The 20,465-nt window shown below is 45.3% G+C and overlaps 1 protein-coding gene across 28 annotated transcripts in view; it reads right to left on the bottom strand.

Annotated features, from left to right (window-relative positions):
• CACNA1D (calcium voltage-gated channel subunit alpha1 D) overlaps window positions 1-13,357 on the bottom strand; it is a 326,154-nt gene extending 312,797 nt beyond the window's left edge. For 25 of the 28 annotated variants that reach the window (XR_012431265.1, XR_012431267.1, XR_012431266.1 and 22 more), the window contains exons 1-3: window positions 12,747-12,937; window positions 10,550-10,859; window positions 6,298-6,403 (exon numbers count right to left, since the gene is read on the bottom strand). Coding sequence is in view for 24 of the 28 variants with exons in the window: in XM_045386046.3 (XP_045241981.1) it covers window positions 6,298-6,403; window positions 10,550-10,859; window positions 12,747-12,813 (483 nt within the window). In the remaining 4 variants the exon portion in view is untranslated. Of the gene's footprint in view, window positions 1-6,297; window positions 6,404-10,549; window positions 10,860-12,746 lie in introns of all 28 variants that reach the window. The other 3 variants (XM_005547396.5, XM_005547398.5, XM_005547395.5) reach the window with 1 other exon arrangement.
• Window positions 13,358-20,465: the final 7,108 nt, after the last annotated feature.

Raw genomic sequence — 20,465 nt, 5'->3', positions numbered from 1 at the left:
AAAGTTTTACTACACAAGTCCAACTACTCTGATCATTTTGAGGCTGCCTCTCCTTCTACCATTATTATTGTTTTTTTTTGTTGTTGTTGTTTTTTTGTGTTTGAGATGGAGTCTTGCTCTGTCACCCAGGCTAGAATGCGGTGGCTCAGTCATAGTCCCCTACAGTCTCAAACTCCTGGGCTTAACCAAGACTCCTGCCTCAGCCTCCCACATAGCTGGGACTACAGGCACACACCACTATGACTGGCTCAATCAATTTTTATGTGAAAGGTGATAGTTACACAACCATCCAAATAGAATCATCTGCAATGTGGCTAATGTACAACATCGAACACAGAAGCCAGGTTTATAACTTACAGATTTAAAGAGTATCAAGTACTTGTCTTTCTTCTTTCTTTAATAAAGAGTTAAATTTGCCAAGAAAGAAAGATATAATCCTAAAATTAAAGACGAACTCTGCCAGGTGTTTCCTGGGATGTCATTACTAATGGACAAAAAGTCAGCCTCTCAGGCAAACATTAATCATTAGCCAATTGTTGATAATTAACTAATGATCTACAAGAATATACCATGGAGCCCTTGTATGGTCATTCATTTATTTATTCACTCATTTGACGTGCATTTCCTGATGTGCTTCCTGTGTGCCAGGCACAGGATTAAGTTCACAAGACTGTACACCCAAATCAGACTGCAGTCTCAGCCTCTAGGAACTCATATTCTAGTTTCATTCAAAGTCACTCAGCTAATCAGCCAAAAAGTCAGGCTGTCAGACCCCACAGCCCACGAGCAGACCATCACACTCCATGCCACTTCCCATAACAATTATAAACTGGGGGAATGGGGCTGGTGTCTGTACAGGAGAGTTGGACTGGGCACAGGGGTGTCCAGAGGGAAAGCAAGTACTCAGACGTAGGCAGGCAGGAAGTGGACAAGGATCAGAGAAGGCTGAAGGGAAGAAGCAGCCTATGAGCTGTCTGAGAAGAACAGACAGAACCTAGGCCTACAGAAATAAGAAAGTTCAATTCCAACAGGATGACAACCAAGCAAAGACGCAGTCTTGATGTTATACAGACCTAACCTCCACCATATAGGCTAAGCCCAAGGAGCCAGGTTATGAAATTGTGTTTCAGGTATTATGGTTCACACCACTAAGTGCAAAAGCCATGAGATGCTGAACTACGTGACCATGCAGATACAACAGACTTGATTTTTAAGACCAGTTAACACTACACTCAGATCTCAGCCATGGAGGAAAGAAAGCAATCAAAGTAGATTGTCCCACAGCATTCCTGGCCACTGTAAGGCATCTGGTCCCACAGGCAAGCATCCACAGCCCAGCACTGCTTCTCAGACAGGTCCCACCACTCTTGCTACTCTGAGCCCTGGAACCAGAGCACAAAATCTCCTAGACTGCTCTGCTGTGAAAGCCGGCACTGTGGGTTCTTTCAACCAGAGGTGCACAAGAAGGGCCACAGACCCTAAGCTTTCAGGAATAACATGTACACCTTCCCACTCATTCCCAGCGAGGGACCTGCAAGAAATCCACAGAGGGACCTGCCACCCAAGAAAATATGAAACATGGCTCAGAGGAAGGAATGATGGAGGTGCTTCTCCTGGGAGAGCCATTCATTTGGTGCACATCAGCAATACTTATTTACTGAACATCTACTGTATACCCCTACCACTGCATCAGACATGGTTGAGGATTCAGAAAGCTTCACTATTAACTGTATTCTGAAGATGCTCGAGAGGATAAAGATGTGCATATAAATAACAAAAAATATAGGGTATTTTATGCGCAAAATGACACAAAAAAGGTTCAGATTCTTTGGATCAGTTTCAGGAAAGGCCTCATGGAAGAAACGTAATCTGAGATTATTTTTGAGCAGCTGTAAGGAGAGTGACAGTAAAGAATGGATGGTAGAGGCTGGGCGCGGTGACTCACACCTGTAATCCTAGCACTTTAGGAGGCCAAGGTGGGTAAATCACTGGAGTCCAGGAGTTTGAGATCAGCCTGGGCAACATGGTGAAACCCAATCTCTACAAAAAATACAAAAATTAGTCAGGTGTGGTGGCATTTGCCCACAGTCCCAGCTACTCAGGTGGTTGAGATAGGAGGATTGTTTGAGTCCCAGAGAAAGAGGTTGCAGTGAGCCAAGATCGTGCCACTGCACCCCAGTGAGCCAAGATCGCACCACTGCACTCCAGCCTGGGCAACCCCTGTCTCAAAAAAATAAAAGAAAGGGCAGTATGAAAGAAGAGATGTTTCAAATGGAGAAGCCAGGGGGTGGACAAGTAGGGGAAGGAAGAATGTTTAGGAACGTTTGTGGACAAATGGATGGGGCTGTAAAGGAGAGGAGTGGAGACAAAACCCAACAAAGCTGAACCAGACCAAGCTGGACCTGGCCACACGCTGGACTTTCCCCCTTGGGCAATGGGTAGCCACTGAGGCCTCAGGATCACTTCTCTAGCAAAAGTCACTTGACAGTGGAATTTGCAGGCCTTTATAGGCAAAATGTCAACAGGCTCAAAACCCAACCTCAATGAGACGAGAAGACGAGCAGGAAAAGGGTCACAGACAGTGAAACTTTTGGTTCAGTTTAAAAAGCACCTGGTGGCCAGGCGCCATGGCTCACACCTGTCATCCCAGCACTTTGGGAGGCCAAGGCGGGCAGATCACGAGGTCAGGAGATCGAGACCATCTTCACTAATATGGTGAAACCCCGTCTCTACTAAAAATTAGCCTGCGTGGTGGAGCGCACCTGTAGTCCCAGCTACTCAGGAGGATGAGGCAGGAGAAAGGCATGAACCCCAGAGGCAGAGCTTGCAGTGAGCCGAGATTGTGCCACTGCACTCCAGTCTGGGTGACAGAGCCTCAAAAAAATAAATAAATAAATAAATAAAAATAAATAAAAAGCACCTGGTACATCAGGCACTTTGCTAGATAAGGGGATAGAGAGGCATGGGCCATGGGCCTTGGCCTCCAGGCACTTAGTGCTGGTTTAGAGATGGTTTAGAGGTAAGGGCAGCCATCAGTAGAGATCAAGGAAGGTCTGACTTGGCAGATGAAGATCCCCATTCAGGACATTTTTAATTTCAAGCAGTTCCACATTCCAGAGAAGTAAGAGGTGACATCGGGAGGAAGAGTACCAGGAGCAGATTACACAGACTCGAAACTGTTCAGCCATGTCAGTTTGCTTATAAGAAATTGAATGACATGAAATAAAGCATTTTTCTTCACAGCGAAGTATGATATTGTAATCATCCCCACTCTGACACTTGATACAGAGGCATTCCCCTCCTCTGTGCTAAAAAAATAAAATAAAATCAATGGTATTTGCTTTCAGTAAATGGAACTGAGAAAATACTGCTACTGACTAAACTAGGAGGGATATTACTGTGGGAACTGAGTTGCACCGTTTCCATGACTCCAGCCTCCACTAGTCCCTGCAAGTCCATAAACGAAAGCTGCATAGAAACTTGAGTGTTTATACTTAAAAAAATAATAATAATAAAGATCAAAAACTATCCCTGGGAAAACTTTTCCCCCCCATGGTAGTCTCCAAATCCCAAAACTAGCTAAGTTACATACCATCCAGAACAAAGACGCACTGGATCAATGGGGATGGCCACATTTCTTACCCAACAAAAGTCATAATTTTACTTGGTAACCGGTAACAGGCAGAAACCCCACACATAAAGCTGGCCCTGAATCTCACTCTAACACTCAACATGCACCTTTCCCATGGAGCTATCAGGCAAAGAAGACCAGTAGCTTCCAGAGACATGCAGCCTTGCAACTCATTTCAGCGTCTGCTCTTTGATTTTACCATTCACATTAAATGAAAGGTATTTACTACAGATGAAAAATAAGCTTCGTTCAGCTGCCTCTAAACCAATCCCAAAAATAGAGCAATCACTCTGGTACAAATTGGGTCAAATGTATTAAAAAAAAGAAAAAAAAACCCAGCTCCCTCATGGGAGGACCAACATGGCATGGGACCTTGCTTAGAGTCAGAAGGAAATCCACAAAGATCTTCCTTCCCACAGTGGGAAAGGAAGTATTTAAAGAGTCAAGCAGAGTATAAACTCATCTGGGCATGTGACCATCCAAGTGAAAGCAAGACACAAAGTTGAATGCCGTGAGTTTCAGAATATTATGTGAAGAGGCCAAAGAAATATACTTTGGCTTTTAGAAAGGCCCGCCAAATTAACACACTGCCAAATCCCTCTGAAAAAAAAAAAAAAAAAAAAAAAGTCCAATGCTCAAGAATTGTCAAGAAAGGATCCACTGGAGAGGGGGTGCAAAAGGGAGAGATTAATCCATTTCCTGTATTTTATTTCCTCACTTCTTAGCTGAGAAATCCAAATGGTCTCACAGCGCTTATATCAGTGCCCTGAATTTCCCTGGGAAAAATTCAGAATATTAATTGGCTTACACATGCAGCTACATTAATTATTCCATTGATCTGAATTAATCTGCCTTTCTGAAAGGTATTTATTTTCTAAGTTTGTTTAATCATGTTCTCTTGAGCTACAAAAAGCAACAATCTGGGTCACCATCCATGTCGTTAAATTTGGTAACAAGGCTAACACCATCTGTGGCCTAGACTACGATGATCTATCTCCATTGATGGGAGGCTTTCCACCACTTCTGCTTGTCCTTTAAAACAACCATCTAAAGTCACATGTCTACAAACAAATCAAAAGCTACGTAAAATGTCCAGAGTTACGCAGACGATCTCTGGCATTGTCCAAATATATACTACCAGTGTTTATGTGGTTATCCAACTCCCATTTATAATTGTATTTGCAGCATCAATTCCCAAAATTTTTAGAAAATTCTCTAGATATCAAACTACTAAAGCCCACATACAAATAGACATCACATTACATCTGAAATGTGCCACAACATTTTAAATGTAACATGAAATCCTGTACATAAATCGTTAAGGCTTATTCACAAGAGCATAATTTCACTATCTCCAGAAGCCAGCAGAGCTCTCCCACACAAGGGAGAGCCTAGTGTGTTTGCCTTTACAACACTCGCTCAGTTAGGAACATCCAGCCCTGCTAAAATAGAGCTTCAACATGAGAAGCCAAAAACAAACGGAACCAGCTAAGAGAAGAGAAGAAAAACAATTGAGTTTCCTGTTATCCGACATGGGCTCCCCTTCATCTCCCATTCTGCACAGCTTCTGATTGCAAAGAATCAATCCTTGCAAGAAGGATGCTGCAGCACCAGAAAAATCCTGAAATGGCTTCTGAATCATCAAAGAAAGATTGCAGAATGTCAGAGGTAAAAACGATCCTAGCAATCTTCTTACCCAATCCTCCTAATTGCCAGGTGGCTGCACGGCAATGCAGAAAGGTATGAGAAATGATCCCAAATACAGCTAGTTGACAGGTGAGTGGGACAAGATCTTAGTCCCAGTCTAGTACTCGTTAGTGCTTTTTTAAAAACTATATCAACCTTTCCCAAAGGAAGTTCCATGGATCACTGGTTCCATGATGTTAAACTCTTTTGCAAAAAAAAAAAAAAAAAAAAAATGTTTAAAGAATTCACGACTGATTACTTTTAGGGACTAGCTGATTTAAACAAAAGGAAACCTGTTTTTTAACTGCAGAACTTCCCAAAGCTTTTACTAAGCTAACGTGCACTACAAATCTTTAAGAAGGCAGCAAAGTATATGGAAGCATCCTGATTTATTTAACCATACAATCATTTTCTCTTGGGGCATTTCATAGGATGTGGAGTAGAAACTTTAATATTATATCATGTATTCAATAATATCATGTATTGTTCTCCAAATTATGCTCTATGTAGATGTATTAGTTTTGTTATATTCCACTTCTCTAAAAACAGTTCATGTACAAAGTCTACGATAATTCTCTACTTACCAGAACAACTGACCAAAGTACCCACCATTCCCAAGAACACTAGATTTAAAAAAAAGAAGAAAAAGAAAAAGAAAAAAGCTAACATTATCAGGAAAAGAATGGTAGCAAAAACTTATGTGGAGAGAACAGTTATTTTAAAATCTGCTACAAATCTCTTCCATAAAATTCCGTATCTATGAAAGATTCATGACTTTAAATACTTTCATTCAGTATAAATTTGAGAACACAGTTTAAAACAAACAAACAAACAAACAAAAAACCACTGTTGCAAAGCTCCAAGAAACACGACATGCATGGCTGTAAACTTCAACTACCCAGAAGGCCAGCTGCTAGTTTAAGTAGAGAACCAAATGATAGCCATATACCAGGACCAGCAGGAACTCTAAGGACACTTACCAAGTTATGATTTGTTGAATTAGAATCATCTTCAGGGAATGGGATGTAAATAGCTAAGGCCACACAATTGGCAAAAATAGCCAATAATATAAATATGTCAAATGGTCTGAAAAAATGTGTTAAGGTATATATGTTATGGAAACATAAACCATGTCCCTCATCACACTCCCAATCACACCACTTTCCAAGCACCTTTAAAATGAAAATGATATACACAAATCCTATTTCGGCTGACTGCTGTGACTGCTAGGTTTTCGGCAGAAGTAATCATTGGTGGTCATCTCACAGTGGAGCCTCCTATCAAATGACCTCTCCGTGTCCTTTTCTTCTGTTGCAAGGATCATGTTACACTCATTCTTCTCCTGCACACTGTATGCTAAAACCTAAAAGTACATCCAATTAGGGCACTGTGTGAACCAGGTTTCTGCTTCTTACAGGTTTAAAAGCAACAAGAGCCTTACTAAGTTCCCGGCTGTGGCAGACACAGAGAAATCATGGGATAAATGTCTTCCGCAGATCCTAGCCTCCATGTGTTACAGCCATTTTCTCAGGGGCTATTTATTTTTGGCAGGGTTGGCCTAAATCGCCTGTCTGGATTGGACCAGGCCAAGCCACCAGGACCTTCTCCATTCTACCTGTGACTTTCTCATGGCATATTCCAATACCTCAGATGTGATCAGCAGTGAGCCAGGCTTCAGCTCCCGCCTCTGCTTTCTCTGCTAGAGGAATCGATGGCTATAACTGTTTCAGATTAGAGCTGGACTGGAGCTTAGTTTATCATATGCTGTTACTGTGCTCAATTTGTAAACAAATTAAATTAAAAAGCCGTAAGAAATCAGCCCCAGACACATTCAAAGTAGGCTTTAACATTTCTCAATCTTGGTGGTCTGTCTGGAAGAATCACTTTGAGATCAGCCTTCAATCACTTTGAGATGCCTAAACATTCTGGTGTTATTAAGAGACACTGTCAAAACTGGCAATACAAAATTTGACATCTGCCAAAATGACTGTTTTTCTTCTTTGGGTTTTCAGCCTTTCCAAATGCAAGGTTTTGTGAGCACCAGCCTCACCTGCAATGCCTGGGTGTGATTTTACCACAGTGCTTCGCCTATACACTCACCCACAAGAAGCAAGGCCACGGTTTAACTAAGTACTTCAAGGTACTTAAAACTGGAGGATACAAACAGACTATTCTCCATTCACCCTGACATACTTCTGGGAAATCCAAAAATGCCACAGGAAACAAATGCTCTTTACCTCTCTACAAATATCTTTTTTTTTTTTTTTATTTGAGATGGGGTCTCACTGTCACCAAGGCTGGAGTGCACCGGCACAATCTCAGCTTGCTGAAACCTCCGCCTCCCAGGCTCAAGCCATCCTCCCACCTCAGCCTCCCAAGTAGCTGGAACTACAGGCATGTGCCACCATGCTGGATTTTTTTTTTTTTTTTTTTAGTAGAGACAGGGGTTTTGCCATGTTGCCCAGGCTGGTCTCGAACTCCTGGACTCAAGCAATCTGCTTACTCCTGGACTCCAGCAATCTGCTCACCTCTGCCTCCCAAAGTGTTGGAATGACAGGCGTGAGCCACCATGCCCGGCCTCTGGAGAGATCTTGAGTTTCATAAAACCTTCATCTTCGAAGAGCTTTCATAACTCATCAAAAAAAGGCAATGAATAACATTATTCCCTGACTAATTTTGATGGGTTCATTTTTTTAAGCCAGTCAGCTTTAATTCACACTGTTTCTCTTAACTCATCTAATATTATAAAATCTTTTTCACCCAGGGATCCAACTTTCAGACAGACCACCGTAAGACTTCAGAATTCCCCTTCCATTTTTCCTTTTCGCAGGTCCCCACTGAAATCTAAAGTCAAGGGCCCCAATGTTGTTCTCTATAGAAACACAATAGTCTCTTCCCTCCCTCTTTCTTCCATTCTTCCTTTTCAATTTCCCAATACCTAAGTAATAGGTATTCTTCCTTTTCAATTTCCCATTACCCAAATGATAAACCAGCACATCTGAGAAATACTAACACTGTTTAGGGAGACTAAATATAAGTTGTATTTTTTTCTTTATGCTGGTCCAGTTTTAGTCTCTAGGTGCAAGTGGATACCATCTCACCGCCATCAGATATTCACAAGTGAAGCAGAACAAAGCAATAGAGAAATAGATGGGTCTGATCCCAACAATTCCTTCTGATAAGGAGAACATCCCTCACTCCTCCAGGGGGCAGGACACTCTGTCATGCCTGTGTGTAAAAACAAACCACCCTTGCTCTCCCACTGGGACGGGGCCTGACAGAGCCGCCCTGGATGGAAAGGATTCCTATAGCCTGCTCCCTGAATTAGAAGGAACCTATCATTAAAAAAAAAAAAAAAATATATATATATATATATATATATCACTTAAGGATCTATCTATTTTACAAACTATCCCATTTGTAAACAGACTCTCCCTGAATTGGCAGCCACATCCCCTAATTCCTGTACACATGTGTCTGGCAACTGGGAAAGGGAGACAGCAGTGTGATCCAGGAATTCACTCTGTATGCAAAAATTGCTATGTACACATTACTGTGCACAAAGAGAAACAGCATTAGGCCTCCCACCTACTCCACACAAAAGTAGTGACCCCACAAAGAGGTCTCTGCTTCCTCAGAGTCATGTCAAGACAATCCGAGGAGGAGGAGATATTCCTGGCAAGGTACAGCCATTGTCATGACTCTAGCAATGCCACTGGCCCACATGCTGGCTTACCGAGCTCCTCCTCGTTCTCAGACTAGAGAACTTCAAGAGAAAATGCACACACACAACCCCAGTTATGTGAGAGACACCATAACTCACTTTAGAGAAGGGACATCTGTTGCAAAATGAAAAAGCACACGAGAACCCCTCAAATCCTACCCTAGCATTTGACTACTCTCTCCAGAATCTTTCTAGACAGTTACCTCATTTTAACTCCTGCCCATTAGCAGAGAAAATAGCCAACTAAAGACAGAGGGCATGCAAATAGCTGCCGAGCTGGATCCTCAAATTATAAGGGGATTTCAGCTCCACTTTCTAGATGGCTGCCAACATGCTCCCCTTTTGGCGTGGCCCCTGCATCCTTCTAGGCCTGGTGGTGGGAATTCCTATATTGACACCCCTTCCTGTAGTTACGAACTGCTCTAAGGCCCCTGTAAGTTCCAAACACACTTCTGGGGAAAGGAAATGCTTTATTTTACCCAGACCAATGAATCATCTGCCTAATTAAAAAGCCATTTGCTCAGAAAGAAGGCCTCAGTCAACCTTCTCTAAAGAGTGGCAGTAACTGGAGGTTGGCCTCCAGATTTAGGGAAGGGGTTAAGCAGGCTGAAGCACAATCGTTTTCCAAGATCTGGGACATGACAGCCATTCTGGGGCATTTGGAGTTCAATTTTAAAAATACAAAGGAGACACCCAGAAATGTAACTCCAGTCCAAGGACATAGACAGAATTTTTTATAAAGACAGCAACTGCAAATTCCTCCACTGAGAGGGCTGTTCTATAACTCATAAGGGCTCAGGAGGAAGAGGCACACACGAACCTCTCCCTTCACTGGCTCCCTCACGCTCATGCTCCAAATGTTTCTTTGGAACTTGTCAAAAGGAAATTCCAGGAAGTTATAGCATTGATCAGAAAAAAAAAATCAAAAGTAATCTCTCCCTAGGAAGCATGTGCTCATATCTGTAGCTACCTGAATAATTAGAATCACCAAATGTCAGACTAGAAGCAACCTTAGCATTAACTGTAGTTGCAGAAGCAAATTTCAAACATCAGAATGAGAAGATTCTACTAAAGGTCAAAAATGTATTCCCTTCAAGTAGAGTCTCATACAGTTTTTTTTTCTAATGTGTATACCTTGTTTGCAATAGGTTCAATGCATGCTATTGCCCAAAACAACACTGAATTTAAAACTAACCATCTAATGTCCAATGACCAAAAGTTGGTTTCACATTTTAATTATCTACCACTGCGAAGTTTCAGGCTGTCACTCCCTCCCCCCACTGCTACTACTATACACACACCCAGACAGTGGGCTAAATATACCCATACAGCCACCCCTCTGCAACCCGAGGAGACAGGAAGGTATATACAATGAAACCCCTTATATACAACTTCTGTTACTCGCATTCCAGACTGCTACAGCTTTGTGTCACTTCAAAAAGCAAATCCTTTTAAAAAACAGATGGTAAAAGAGAAAATGAGAAAGACTTCCCCCAAAAAAAGGATACTTCCATTCCACTATACTAATGCAGGCTCTTCGGATGGGGTTATTGAGTGATAAACAGAAAAGGGCGCGGGCAGGTCGGCTGTTGGACGAGTTACCCTGTTTTTTGCTCTTGGCGTATTGCTGACGTTTTCTTTGGGAGAGAGATCCTACAGGTCGGGGTGCAGAGGTGCTCATAGTTTGGGCAGCCTTGGCCTGTCTAGCAGCATCGATTGCAGCTTGCCAAGACAGGACAGTTTGCTTGGAGCTATTCGGCTGAGAAGTTGGTCCTTCACCAGAAAGAGGGAGTCTGGTGCCTCTTGCATAGTTTGCCTCTGGGGAGAAGGAGAAAAACAAAGATTTTTTTTTAAATGAGGATCCAATGTGTAGGAGAAAAAAAAAAAAAATCAAAGGTTGTCTCCCATCAATAACAGGGAAATTATTCATTCCTATATTTCCATTTTGAATCTCTTGTCCTATTTTTCACAAGCTGGGGTTTAGTCAGCTAGAGAGGCAAGAAAAGTCCACGAGCTCTGGTCTCAGTGTCAATCACACAGGATCACTGCTGCATCACACCCAGTGGGGTTAGTTCTCCTTCACATCATGTCTTCACAAAGGGTCTTTTAGTGCATTTCTTCTGACAAAACTGAGGTCATTCCCGCATTTAATCCACATCTCTGATTTGTAAAACCCATCTATGTCTAATGAGTTAACAGATACATACAACAGCTTTTCTCTAACGTAACTACCACATTCACCAAGAAAAAAAAAAGGCAGTACCAATAATTCAATAGTCTTAATCATTTTCAGAGTGTTACTCCAACATCTTTCCACAGCCACAAATGCATTTTTCTTTTTCAGTACGGAAAAGAAATCTTCCATAGGCACCCAGGCAATACCAAAAACCCCATAACAAATATCTAGATTATGCACTGACACTTCCTGCAAATGAAAATTCATGATGCTTGGGACTCATTTCCTCCACAGGCTTCCGAAAACAGAAAACATCTTTAGGGCTTTTTTGCATTTTAAATTGCAGCAGCATCAGCCAAGCCAGCATCCAGAGAGACAGACAAGGCAGTCAGCCTGCACCTCTACACCTAGGATAGACTGACTAGATTATGCCAGGGGCCTCCAGGCCTAAGAGGGAATTATCTCCGTGTAGGTTGGCATCCAGGTGTACACAAGGCAGAAACCCAAGGAGGCTCCCTATGCGAAGCCCCGGCCAGCTTTGGGTCAGGCCACCTCCCAGGCAGATCTCCCAGGCACCTGCCGCCTTCCGCCACAGTCTCCTCACTGAAGCAGAAGTCAAAGTGAGAGAGATGGCAGAAAGGTAGAGGGATGGGCGTTTGTAAAGCCAATTATTGCTAAGTAAAGAGTCAAAGCAAGCATGGGTCTGAAAGCCTGAGAAGGGGCCAAAGCGGGCGAGCAGCGGGCAATCGGAACGGGGATTGTCAAGCTTCTCCCCAGGGGGGTTGGGGGGCACTGGCGGTCTCCAAAGGGGAGGGCTGGCCAAGAGCTGCTCCATCCTCCCTCGACCCAGCTCGGCCGGCGTGGAAGCTGCACGTGGTGCCCGGGCCAGAGCTGGGGAGGGGAGCCCCACAGCGGCAGCGGCTCCCCGGGCATTGCTAGGTTACCGACGTGTGCACAGCCGGCGACGGGAGCGGGAACGCACGCTCCACCCGAGCCCCTTCCCCCGACACCGAGGCCGGGCCTCCCCCGCGAGGGGAGGGATGTGCTTCACCCACCGGCACGGAGGGCGAAACCGGGCAATCCTAGAATTTTCCGGATGCCACCAGGGACCTTCTTCCTAGTCAACGAGGGGGCGGGGGAGGAGTGGAAGGCGAGAAGAGGCTGGCAAGGGGGCTCCGGCTGAAGACTTGCGGCCCCCCTGCCATCGCTCGGGGGCGTTGAAGGAAAGTTGAGCCCGAGGACACTGTACCCGAATCACCCCGACTCGCTGCCCCTCCGGCTGCACCGCGCTCCACACACTCCACGGCCGCCCCCACCCCACAAATGCAGAATTAACTCTGACATTCAGGGCCTGGAGGGGAGCGCGGAGTGGCTGTCACGCATGTCCCCTCTCTGTGTAGACGACACCGAGCTGGCAGCACCCTCTCCAACCCCTTCAACCCACCCAGCGCCGCGGGGAAGGGGGAGGGGGCTGGAGGACTATGACAGGATCGGATTTGGCAGCGGGTGCCCGGGCTCTGGCTGCTCACCGTTCGCGTGGTCCGCTTGCTGCTGCCGTTGATGCTGCATTTTTTTCATCATCATCATCATCATCATCCACGAACATTTATTGAGCGACTACTGTGTGCAGGGCACTGTGCTGGGCTTTGGGGCGGGGGCGGAATGGGGAAGGGGATCACCAATAGGTAGGAGCCGCGGTCCCTGCCCTTATTCTTGCTTCAGCAGGGGGTGGGGAGGGACGGGGACAAATAACAGAAAATAAGGATAATTGATTTAAAAAAAAAAAACCGCTCGCCGCCCAAGCTCTTTTTCAAAAATGGAGCAAAATAAACTTTTTAAAAAAATAAAATCCGATGTATATATTATCTTAATAATATATACATGTAATTTTTTGCTGCAAAGGAGAACTGGCTTGTCCCCTCCTCTAGCGGAGAGACGCCGCGGTGATGCCGGCCCGGCCGCCGGGGCCGCTCGGCGCGCCCCCCATGCCCGCCCGTCCGCCCGCCCGCCCGCCGCGGTGCCCGGTGCCCGCCGCCGCCGCCCGCGCCGCCGCTGGCTCGGGACCGCGGGCAGCCGGAGCTCACATCCGGGGACGGAGGCGCTCGCCCGCCCGCTCGCTCCGCGCCCGCCGCGCCGCGCCGCACGCCGGCTTCGCCCTGGCGACGCTGCGCGCCCGCCGCCGTCCCCCGCCCCCCGCCCGCCCCGAGCCGCCCACGGCCCGCGCCGCGCCCCGGCGGGTCGGCAGCCCGGCGCGTGGTTCTGCCCGGCACCGCCTGCGCGCTCGGGGTGGCCGCCGCGTGGGACTCGGGGTGCCGCCACCCCGGCCTGGTCCGGCTGACCTGCGGGCTCCAAAGGGTTAAGCGCGCTCCAGCCGCGGGCTGCCCGGTTAACCCCCTCCGCGCCGCACGGTGCGCTCTCCCCTCGGGACCCGGAGGAGGCGGGCGGCGCCAGTGGCTCGCGAGGCGCTGGGGTGCGGATGAACCGCTCCTCCCCGCGCATTTCTGGGCTGGGGGAAAAGCTCGGGCTCCAGCGCCCGCCCTGACTCCGCGCCGGCCTCCCTCTGAGCACACCTGGAGGAGGCCCCGCCCCCTGGGAGCACAGGTGCTAGCGGGCGGTAGGGGCTGCGGTCTCCGAGCACACCCTCGTCACGGCTCGGTCGGGCTCCCTGGCTGCTCCGGAGCGGGGCAGGCGCCCCCTCCTTTCCTCGGGCCCTTTCTGGAATCGGGGGGATGGGGTAGCCCGGCTCTGTAGAGAGCACTCACTGCCCCAGGTAACTGCCTGCGGCTGGAACCGCGAATCCAGGGCGCCCCCCATCTTCTCCGCTGCCCTGCGCCTGGCCTGGCGTCGCGGAGGGCAGCGGGGATGGGGGGCAATATCTCCCCCCACCCCAACCCGCCCCCATGTGTGTTTGGAGGCAGGTACAGGAAAGTCAAAGCCAAGGTCTTTCAAACGGCTTGTGTTGCTGAAGGAAATAGACGGTGCTGCTGAAACTTGCCTCCAGTCTGGGGAGCTGAAGGGAATAGTTTGTTTTTTGATACCTTCGCTGGCTCGGATTTAGGGTGGGGGAGGTTTGCAAACGGCAGCTCCTGTCTAGAGGGGAAATACTTTATCTAGTGGATGACTGATATTTTTCATTTAGCTTTGTGCTGGGTGTTAGGAGAAGGGTGTCTGCTTTATTACTTCACAGGATTCGATTTATTTGCTTTTGTTCCGATCTGCATGTTCCTACGGCATTTTAGAACGTTTCAGAACAGTGACTTTAAAGCAAAAATAAAGTAAAAACTCAGCGTGAATTAAGAAAAATAAGTGTTTATGGGAAGGTGCTCCTTACCCAGAGGACACACTAGTCATCCTCAATTGTTGGGGGGCACCTGGGCAGAGAGACTGGGGACCAGATAGAATACTCTCCAGGGGCCTTCCTGAGGGGGTGTCTGGTCCGTGAGGTGAAAACAACCAGGCTCTTGTCCTTTTTTGTGCTTTGTTTTTGGAGACTGGCGAGGGGAGAAATCGCCCTATGGTCTAATAACAATATAAAGCTGGCCTGGGCCACCTCTCCTATGGCTGCTTCTGATCCAAAATCTTAAGGGATAGAAGACGGTTCCCTCCAAAGAAACTGCCCATCCAAGGAGCATGTATGAAATTCCCAAGTACATATGTCACTTTCAGAAGTCTTAGTCTAAAGCCTTGCCTCTTGAGGCCTTTTCTACAAAATCCCGTGAGCAAGTTTGTTTTATGATACCTTCACTGGCTCGGATTTAGGGTGGGGGAGATTTGCAAAGAGCAGCTCCTGTCTAGAGGGAAAAATACTGTATGTAGTGGATGACTGAGCCGAACCGTATTTGCTCATGGTTCAGTTCAGTGCAGCCAGCATTCATAAGGCACCAGTTAAGACTAAGGGTCTGGTCTAGATGTCAGGACAAATCTGTGGCACAGTTCCTTCCTCAAGGACAATCTAATGACAGAAGAAAAGTGTGTATGTTTTTTGTTTTGTTTTTTTTTTTTTTGAGACAGAGTCTTGCTCACTCTGTTGTCCATGCTAGAATGCAGTGATGCAATCTCGGCTCACTGTAACCTCCGCCTCTTGAGTTCAAGAGAGATTCTCCTGCCTCAGCCTCCTGAGTAGCTGGGACTACAGGCATGTGCCACCACTCTCGGCTAATCTTCGTATTTTTAGTAGAGACGGGGTTTCACCATGTTGGCCAGGCTGGTATTGAACTCCTGACCTCAGGTGATATGCCTGTCTCGGCCTCCCAAAGTGCTGGGATTACAGCCGTGAGCCACTGCACGCCTGGCTGTGTATACTTCTTTCATGCCATGCAAACATAACAGCTATAACAAGTATGAAAAAGCACTATACAAGCATCAGACAGATTAATTGTAACTGAGGGAACTGAGACGTTTTCACAGAAGAGAGGGCATTTGAACTGATTCTTAGAAACTGTCCGGGAGAAAGAGGGATGAATAGGTGGCATACAGGGAATTTTAGGGCAGTGAAGCTATTCTTTATGATACTGCCATGATGGATATAGGACATTATGCATTTGTCAAAAACCCATTGAACTGTACACCACAAAGCATAAACCCTAATGCAAACTATAGACTTTTGTTAATAGTAGTACCACAATATTGGTTCATCAATTATAACACTGGGGTGTACCAGTGTTATAACTGTGTATATCGTGTAGCCCACCAGTGCAAGATGTTAATAGGAGAAACTGTTGGGGGAGGGAATATATGGGAATTCTGTCCTTGCTGCAAAATTTTTCTGTAAACCTAAAACTGCTCTTAAAAAAGTAAAGTCTATTAAAAACAGGTGACTACTTTTACAGGGCATACATGATGTATGAGGAATGAGCTTTGGGGGTAAGAGCAAAGGCACAGGGGAGATGACCAGGAGCACAGTGTGGTTGAGGTGAAGACCACCTGGGCTAGAGGAGGAGGAGGCTGGAAAGGCCAACCCAGATCTGTGGAGGAAGGCTGGCTGGCTAAGAAGAGGAGATTCAATTTCTTGGCAGTGAGAGCCAGTGAAGGTGTTTTAGCTCAAAAGTGACATGATTAAATTGTGGTTTGGGTCTCCAGGTTTTATGCGTTAGATCTTAACAAATTTATAGTATTGCAGGAGGGTGTTGGGTTTTTTAATTATTTTTAGAAACAGGGTCTCACTGTGTTGCCCAGATTGGAGTGCAGTGGTGTGATCATAGTTAACTGTAACCTGCAAGCCCTGGCTTCAAGCAGTTCTCCTGCCTCAGCCTCCCAGCGTGCTGGGATTATGGGCATGAGCCACTGCTCAGCCTTGAATTGGCGTTTCTGACATTCCATCCCAGTTTCTGAATGAGTCCCATCTTGGCGATGTCTCCAGCAAGCCTTTTTTTTGTTTTTTTTTTTTTGAGGGCCTTGATTCAGCACAGCTCTGGATGCATTGGCCCACTGGGTAATTTAAATATTTCTATCCCCATGATAATGCAAACTACTGAATAAATAAATAATAAGATTTTTTAAAGGCTTCCTGTGTGCCGGTTTCTAGGGTAGGCACTTTATATGTACTAACTCATTTAATTCTCATAACAAGCCTGTGAGGTACTATAAAACCCTCATTTTGGCCAGGCACAGTGGCTCATACTTATAATCCCAGCACTTTGGGAGGCCAAGGCAGGCTCGAGTCCATGAGTTTGAGACCAGCCTGGCCAACATGGTGAAACCCGTCTCTACTAAAATTACAAAAATTAGCCAGGGGTGGTGGCATGTGCCTTAAGTCCCAGCTACTTGGGTGACTGAGGCAGGAGAATCGCTTGAACCTGGGAGGCAGAGGTTGCAGTGAGCAAGATCGTAAACTGCACTCCAGCTTGGGCAATAGAGCAAGACTCTAAAAAAAAAAAAAAAAAAAAAAACCTTATTTTACAGACAACAAAACCAAGGCACTGAGGAGTTAAGTAGCTTGCCCAAAACCACACACAATTATTTAGTGGCTGAGCCAACAAGACATGAGGAAAGGTTAAAACAAAAGATTTCAGCTCTAAGTCAGCTACATGTGCTACAACCCAATTAATGCTGCTAACACACTATTGTGGGGTCTTAATCTCCATGACCTTATTTATAAAGCACTCCCACTTGAAGGCACTGAGCTGGCATGCCAGACATGGTTACCTGCGTGCACTGCATTTCAAAATACCTTGCTGATGGCCCAATCCAGAACCTCACCATCTCACACCCCAGGTCATGCACAAGATGCCCATTCTCCATTTTTCCTTCCACAAATAATCCATCTTGTTCAAAACACACCATGTCCCTTCCCTAACCAAAATATGTTTGCTTCCTCCTTCCTTCCACATTCAACCTAAACTCCTCTGACTAGCGTTCAACCTTATCATCTCGCACCATTCACTTTCAACTGTGGTCTGCAGTCTCCTCATTAGACTGTGAACATGCTGTGCTCATTTCTGACTCTCTGCTTTGGTTCCTGTTTATTCGCTGACCTGGAATCCCTACCTTGCTGACTTGCTGACCTCTCACTAACCCCTCTCCATTGAACAAGCCTCAGTCAAGTCTCTGCCTCCTCCAGAGGCCTTCTCTGATCGCTCCTGCTGCTATGGACACTGGTGTGCCCCCACCCCTACCTCCCCTTCCCTAAAGGCCTGCAGCACCTGGCTTTCCCTTTGATGACATACATTCTTGTGTCTTGTGTGATTGCTTCTTGGCTATAAATCCTGTCTCTCCAACCGCAGTGTGGGTCCTTAAGCAAGGATCACCTCCTTAACCCCCTCCCCCCGCTGCTAAGTGTTATGCTCACAGTGGGCACTAAATACTCTGATTAATCTGCACAGGATCATAAAAGCCCATATAGATCACCAGAAATTGTCAGCTGAAATTTACAAAAATCCCATAAAGTTTATGGTAGCACACTTGGCCCTGAGATGGTAAAAATATAAAACAGAGGGACAATCGGGTCTTTGGCACACCAGGAATTCTAATTAAGGAAGATAAACAGATCCCGAAGGGTATATGCAGAACATATCCTTAAACAAACTGAGAAGTTGGGTTTGAATGAGTTCCTCCATCCACAGGTCCTGGTGCTAAGAGGGGATAGCCTTGACCCACTAACCACCAGAGCAGGAGGATTAAGTGGGTGGGGACATGTGTTCCAAGTAGAGGAATGGCATGCACAAAGTCAGGCTGAGAATTCCAGAGTATGTGCAGAAATTAATAAGTAGATGGTTAGGCTGGGACCTAGGGGACTTAGGAGATAGTGGTGGTAAGGAAGGTTGCAAAGGCAGCACAGAGTGGCTGGTGTCAGGACCCTAGTGTCTGGCTCAGCAGTCTAGGTGTTACCCTACACCAGCAGTTCTGATTTTTTTTAAATCTCAGGACCTCTCTAGACTCCTAACAAAGAGCTTTTCGTTTCTGTTTTTGTTTTTCAGAGACAGGGTCTCACTCTCACCCAGGCTGCAGTGTAGTGGCACAATCACAGCTCACTGCAACCTTTTTAAAAAATTTTTTGTAGAGATGGGGTCTCACTTTGTCAAATCAGCCTCCCAAAGTGCTGGGATTACAGGGATGAGCCACTGCACCCGGCTTAGAACATTTTTTAAATCATTTATAATTCACTTGAAAATAGTTACCAGCCCATTGCGTGTTCTAACATACTTTTGAAAATGAAAAGTAACTGTTTTCCAGAACAAAATGGTGAGAAGAGTGGTGTTCTCATTGTTTGCAAATCTCTTTACTCTCTGGCTGAAGACAGCTGGATTCTGCTTTGTGCTCCTGCATTCAATCAGTAGTGATAGAATGTTTGGACTGAAGTACATGAAGAGTATTCAGCCTCACACAGGTATATAGTTGGAAAAAGGAGGACTGTTTTAATCGCCTTTTCAGATAATCGTGGGTATTATTCTTTGCCATGAGGCCAAAACTTGACTTGTAAAAGTTAGTTGACATGTGTAATTTCAAACCATGTCAGTGAAACTTTTTACAATGTTACATTAAATTCTATCAGTCTATTTCACAGTTTGAATGGATCTTTTACCCATGCATGATTTGGTAACATTATGCATTGGTCATCTGGAAAATCCTGGTTCACTGAGTTACACAGGTTTTCCAAATGTTGACACATTTCATTATACCATATCAAAAAGCCACATTCATTGTTATCACCACCAATCTCGTCAGAAAGTCTTTAAGTACTGGGAAACTGTCAAGCTCTCTGTGGTAGACAGAAGTTTTTCAAAACTCTAATTTTCACTTGAAAGCTGAAATCTTGTAATTGGCACAAACACTGTCAAGATTTTCTTTAAGGTAACAGGCTTACTTCATTCATTTTCAAGAAAATAACTGCCAAATACTTAGGTCTGAATAAACATAGTTTTTCAGTAAAAATGGTGTTCCACGAAAAAGTAAGCCATCCAGCCTCCTACCTCAAACCATCACACAAGCGAGGCAGTCATATACAGCAGAAATGCTTTATGCATTTGTCCTAATTTGTTACTCAGAATATTAAAAAGACATCTACCCAAGGATTAAGATTTAATAAAGTTAATTATTTTTACTGCTTCACCAAGGAGATTATTAAGTAAAACTGGCTTTTTTTTTTTTTTTTTTTTTTTTTACTGTGAGTGCATGACAGAGAAAAAGGCAGCATCCACCAGCACACTTTGGTGTCACTGCCCTGATTCATGCTAAGACACCAGCAGTTTTAAACACTGTTGATTTTGTACCATCAGTGCAATGTCAACACATTAGGGAAGACAAATAAATCTTAATGTTACCATGAAAATAGTCTTGACCTCAAAGAAAGGGCCTTTTGGTCCCCCAGGTAGGGTTACCAGATAAAATACAGGACACCCAAATGTTGCATGGGGCATACTTACACTAAAAAAAAAAAAAAAAAAGCTGTTTATTTGAAACTCAACTCAAATTTCCTTGGGCTTTCTCTATTTTTATTTGCCACAATTGGCCACCTTACCTCCGGGGGATCATAGACCACACTTTGAAAACAGCTGCTCAGGCTGCTTTGGGTCATTTTTGAGCAGAGAAATGGTATCAGTTGTACTTCATGAAAATAGCTCTAACCTTAGTGGGCAAGGTAGATCAGAGGGTGAAAAGATTTGTAGAGTACAGAAAGGCCTGATGGGTCCATTCAGAAGATGTCACTTTTTGTCTTAATCAATACAAGATTTGTTGATGAATTTCTTTAGTTATTCTGAAGGGCAGCGCTACTCTGAGATTGGGCAGGGAAAACAGGAAGCTAGCAGAGG

Source organism: Macaca fascicularis, chromosome 2 (assembly GCF_037993035.2).
Source record: "Macaca fascicularis isolate 582-1 chromosome 2, T2T-MFA8v1.1".
Taxonomy (NCBI): domain Eukaryota; kingdom Metazoa; phylum Chordata; class Mammalia; order Primates; family Cercopithecidae; genus Macaca; species Macaca fascicularis.
The sequence above is the reverse complement of the archived record's forward strand: the minus strand, read 5'-3'. Positions and strand labels throughout refer to the sequence as shown.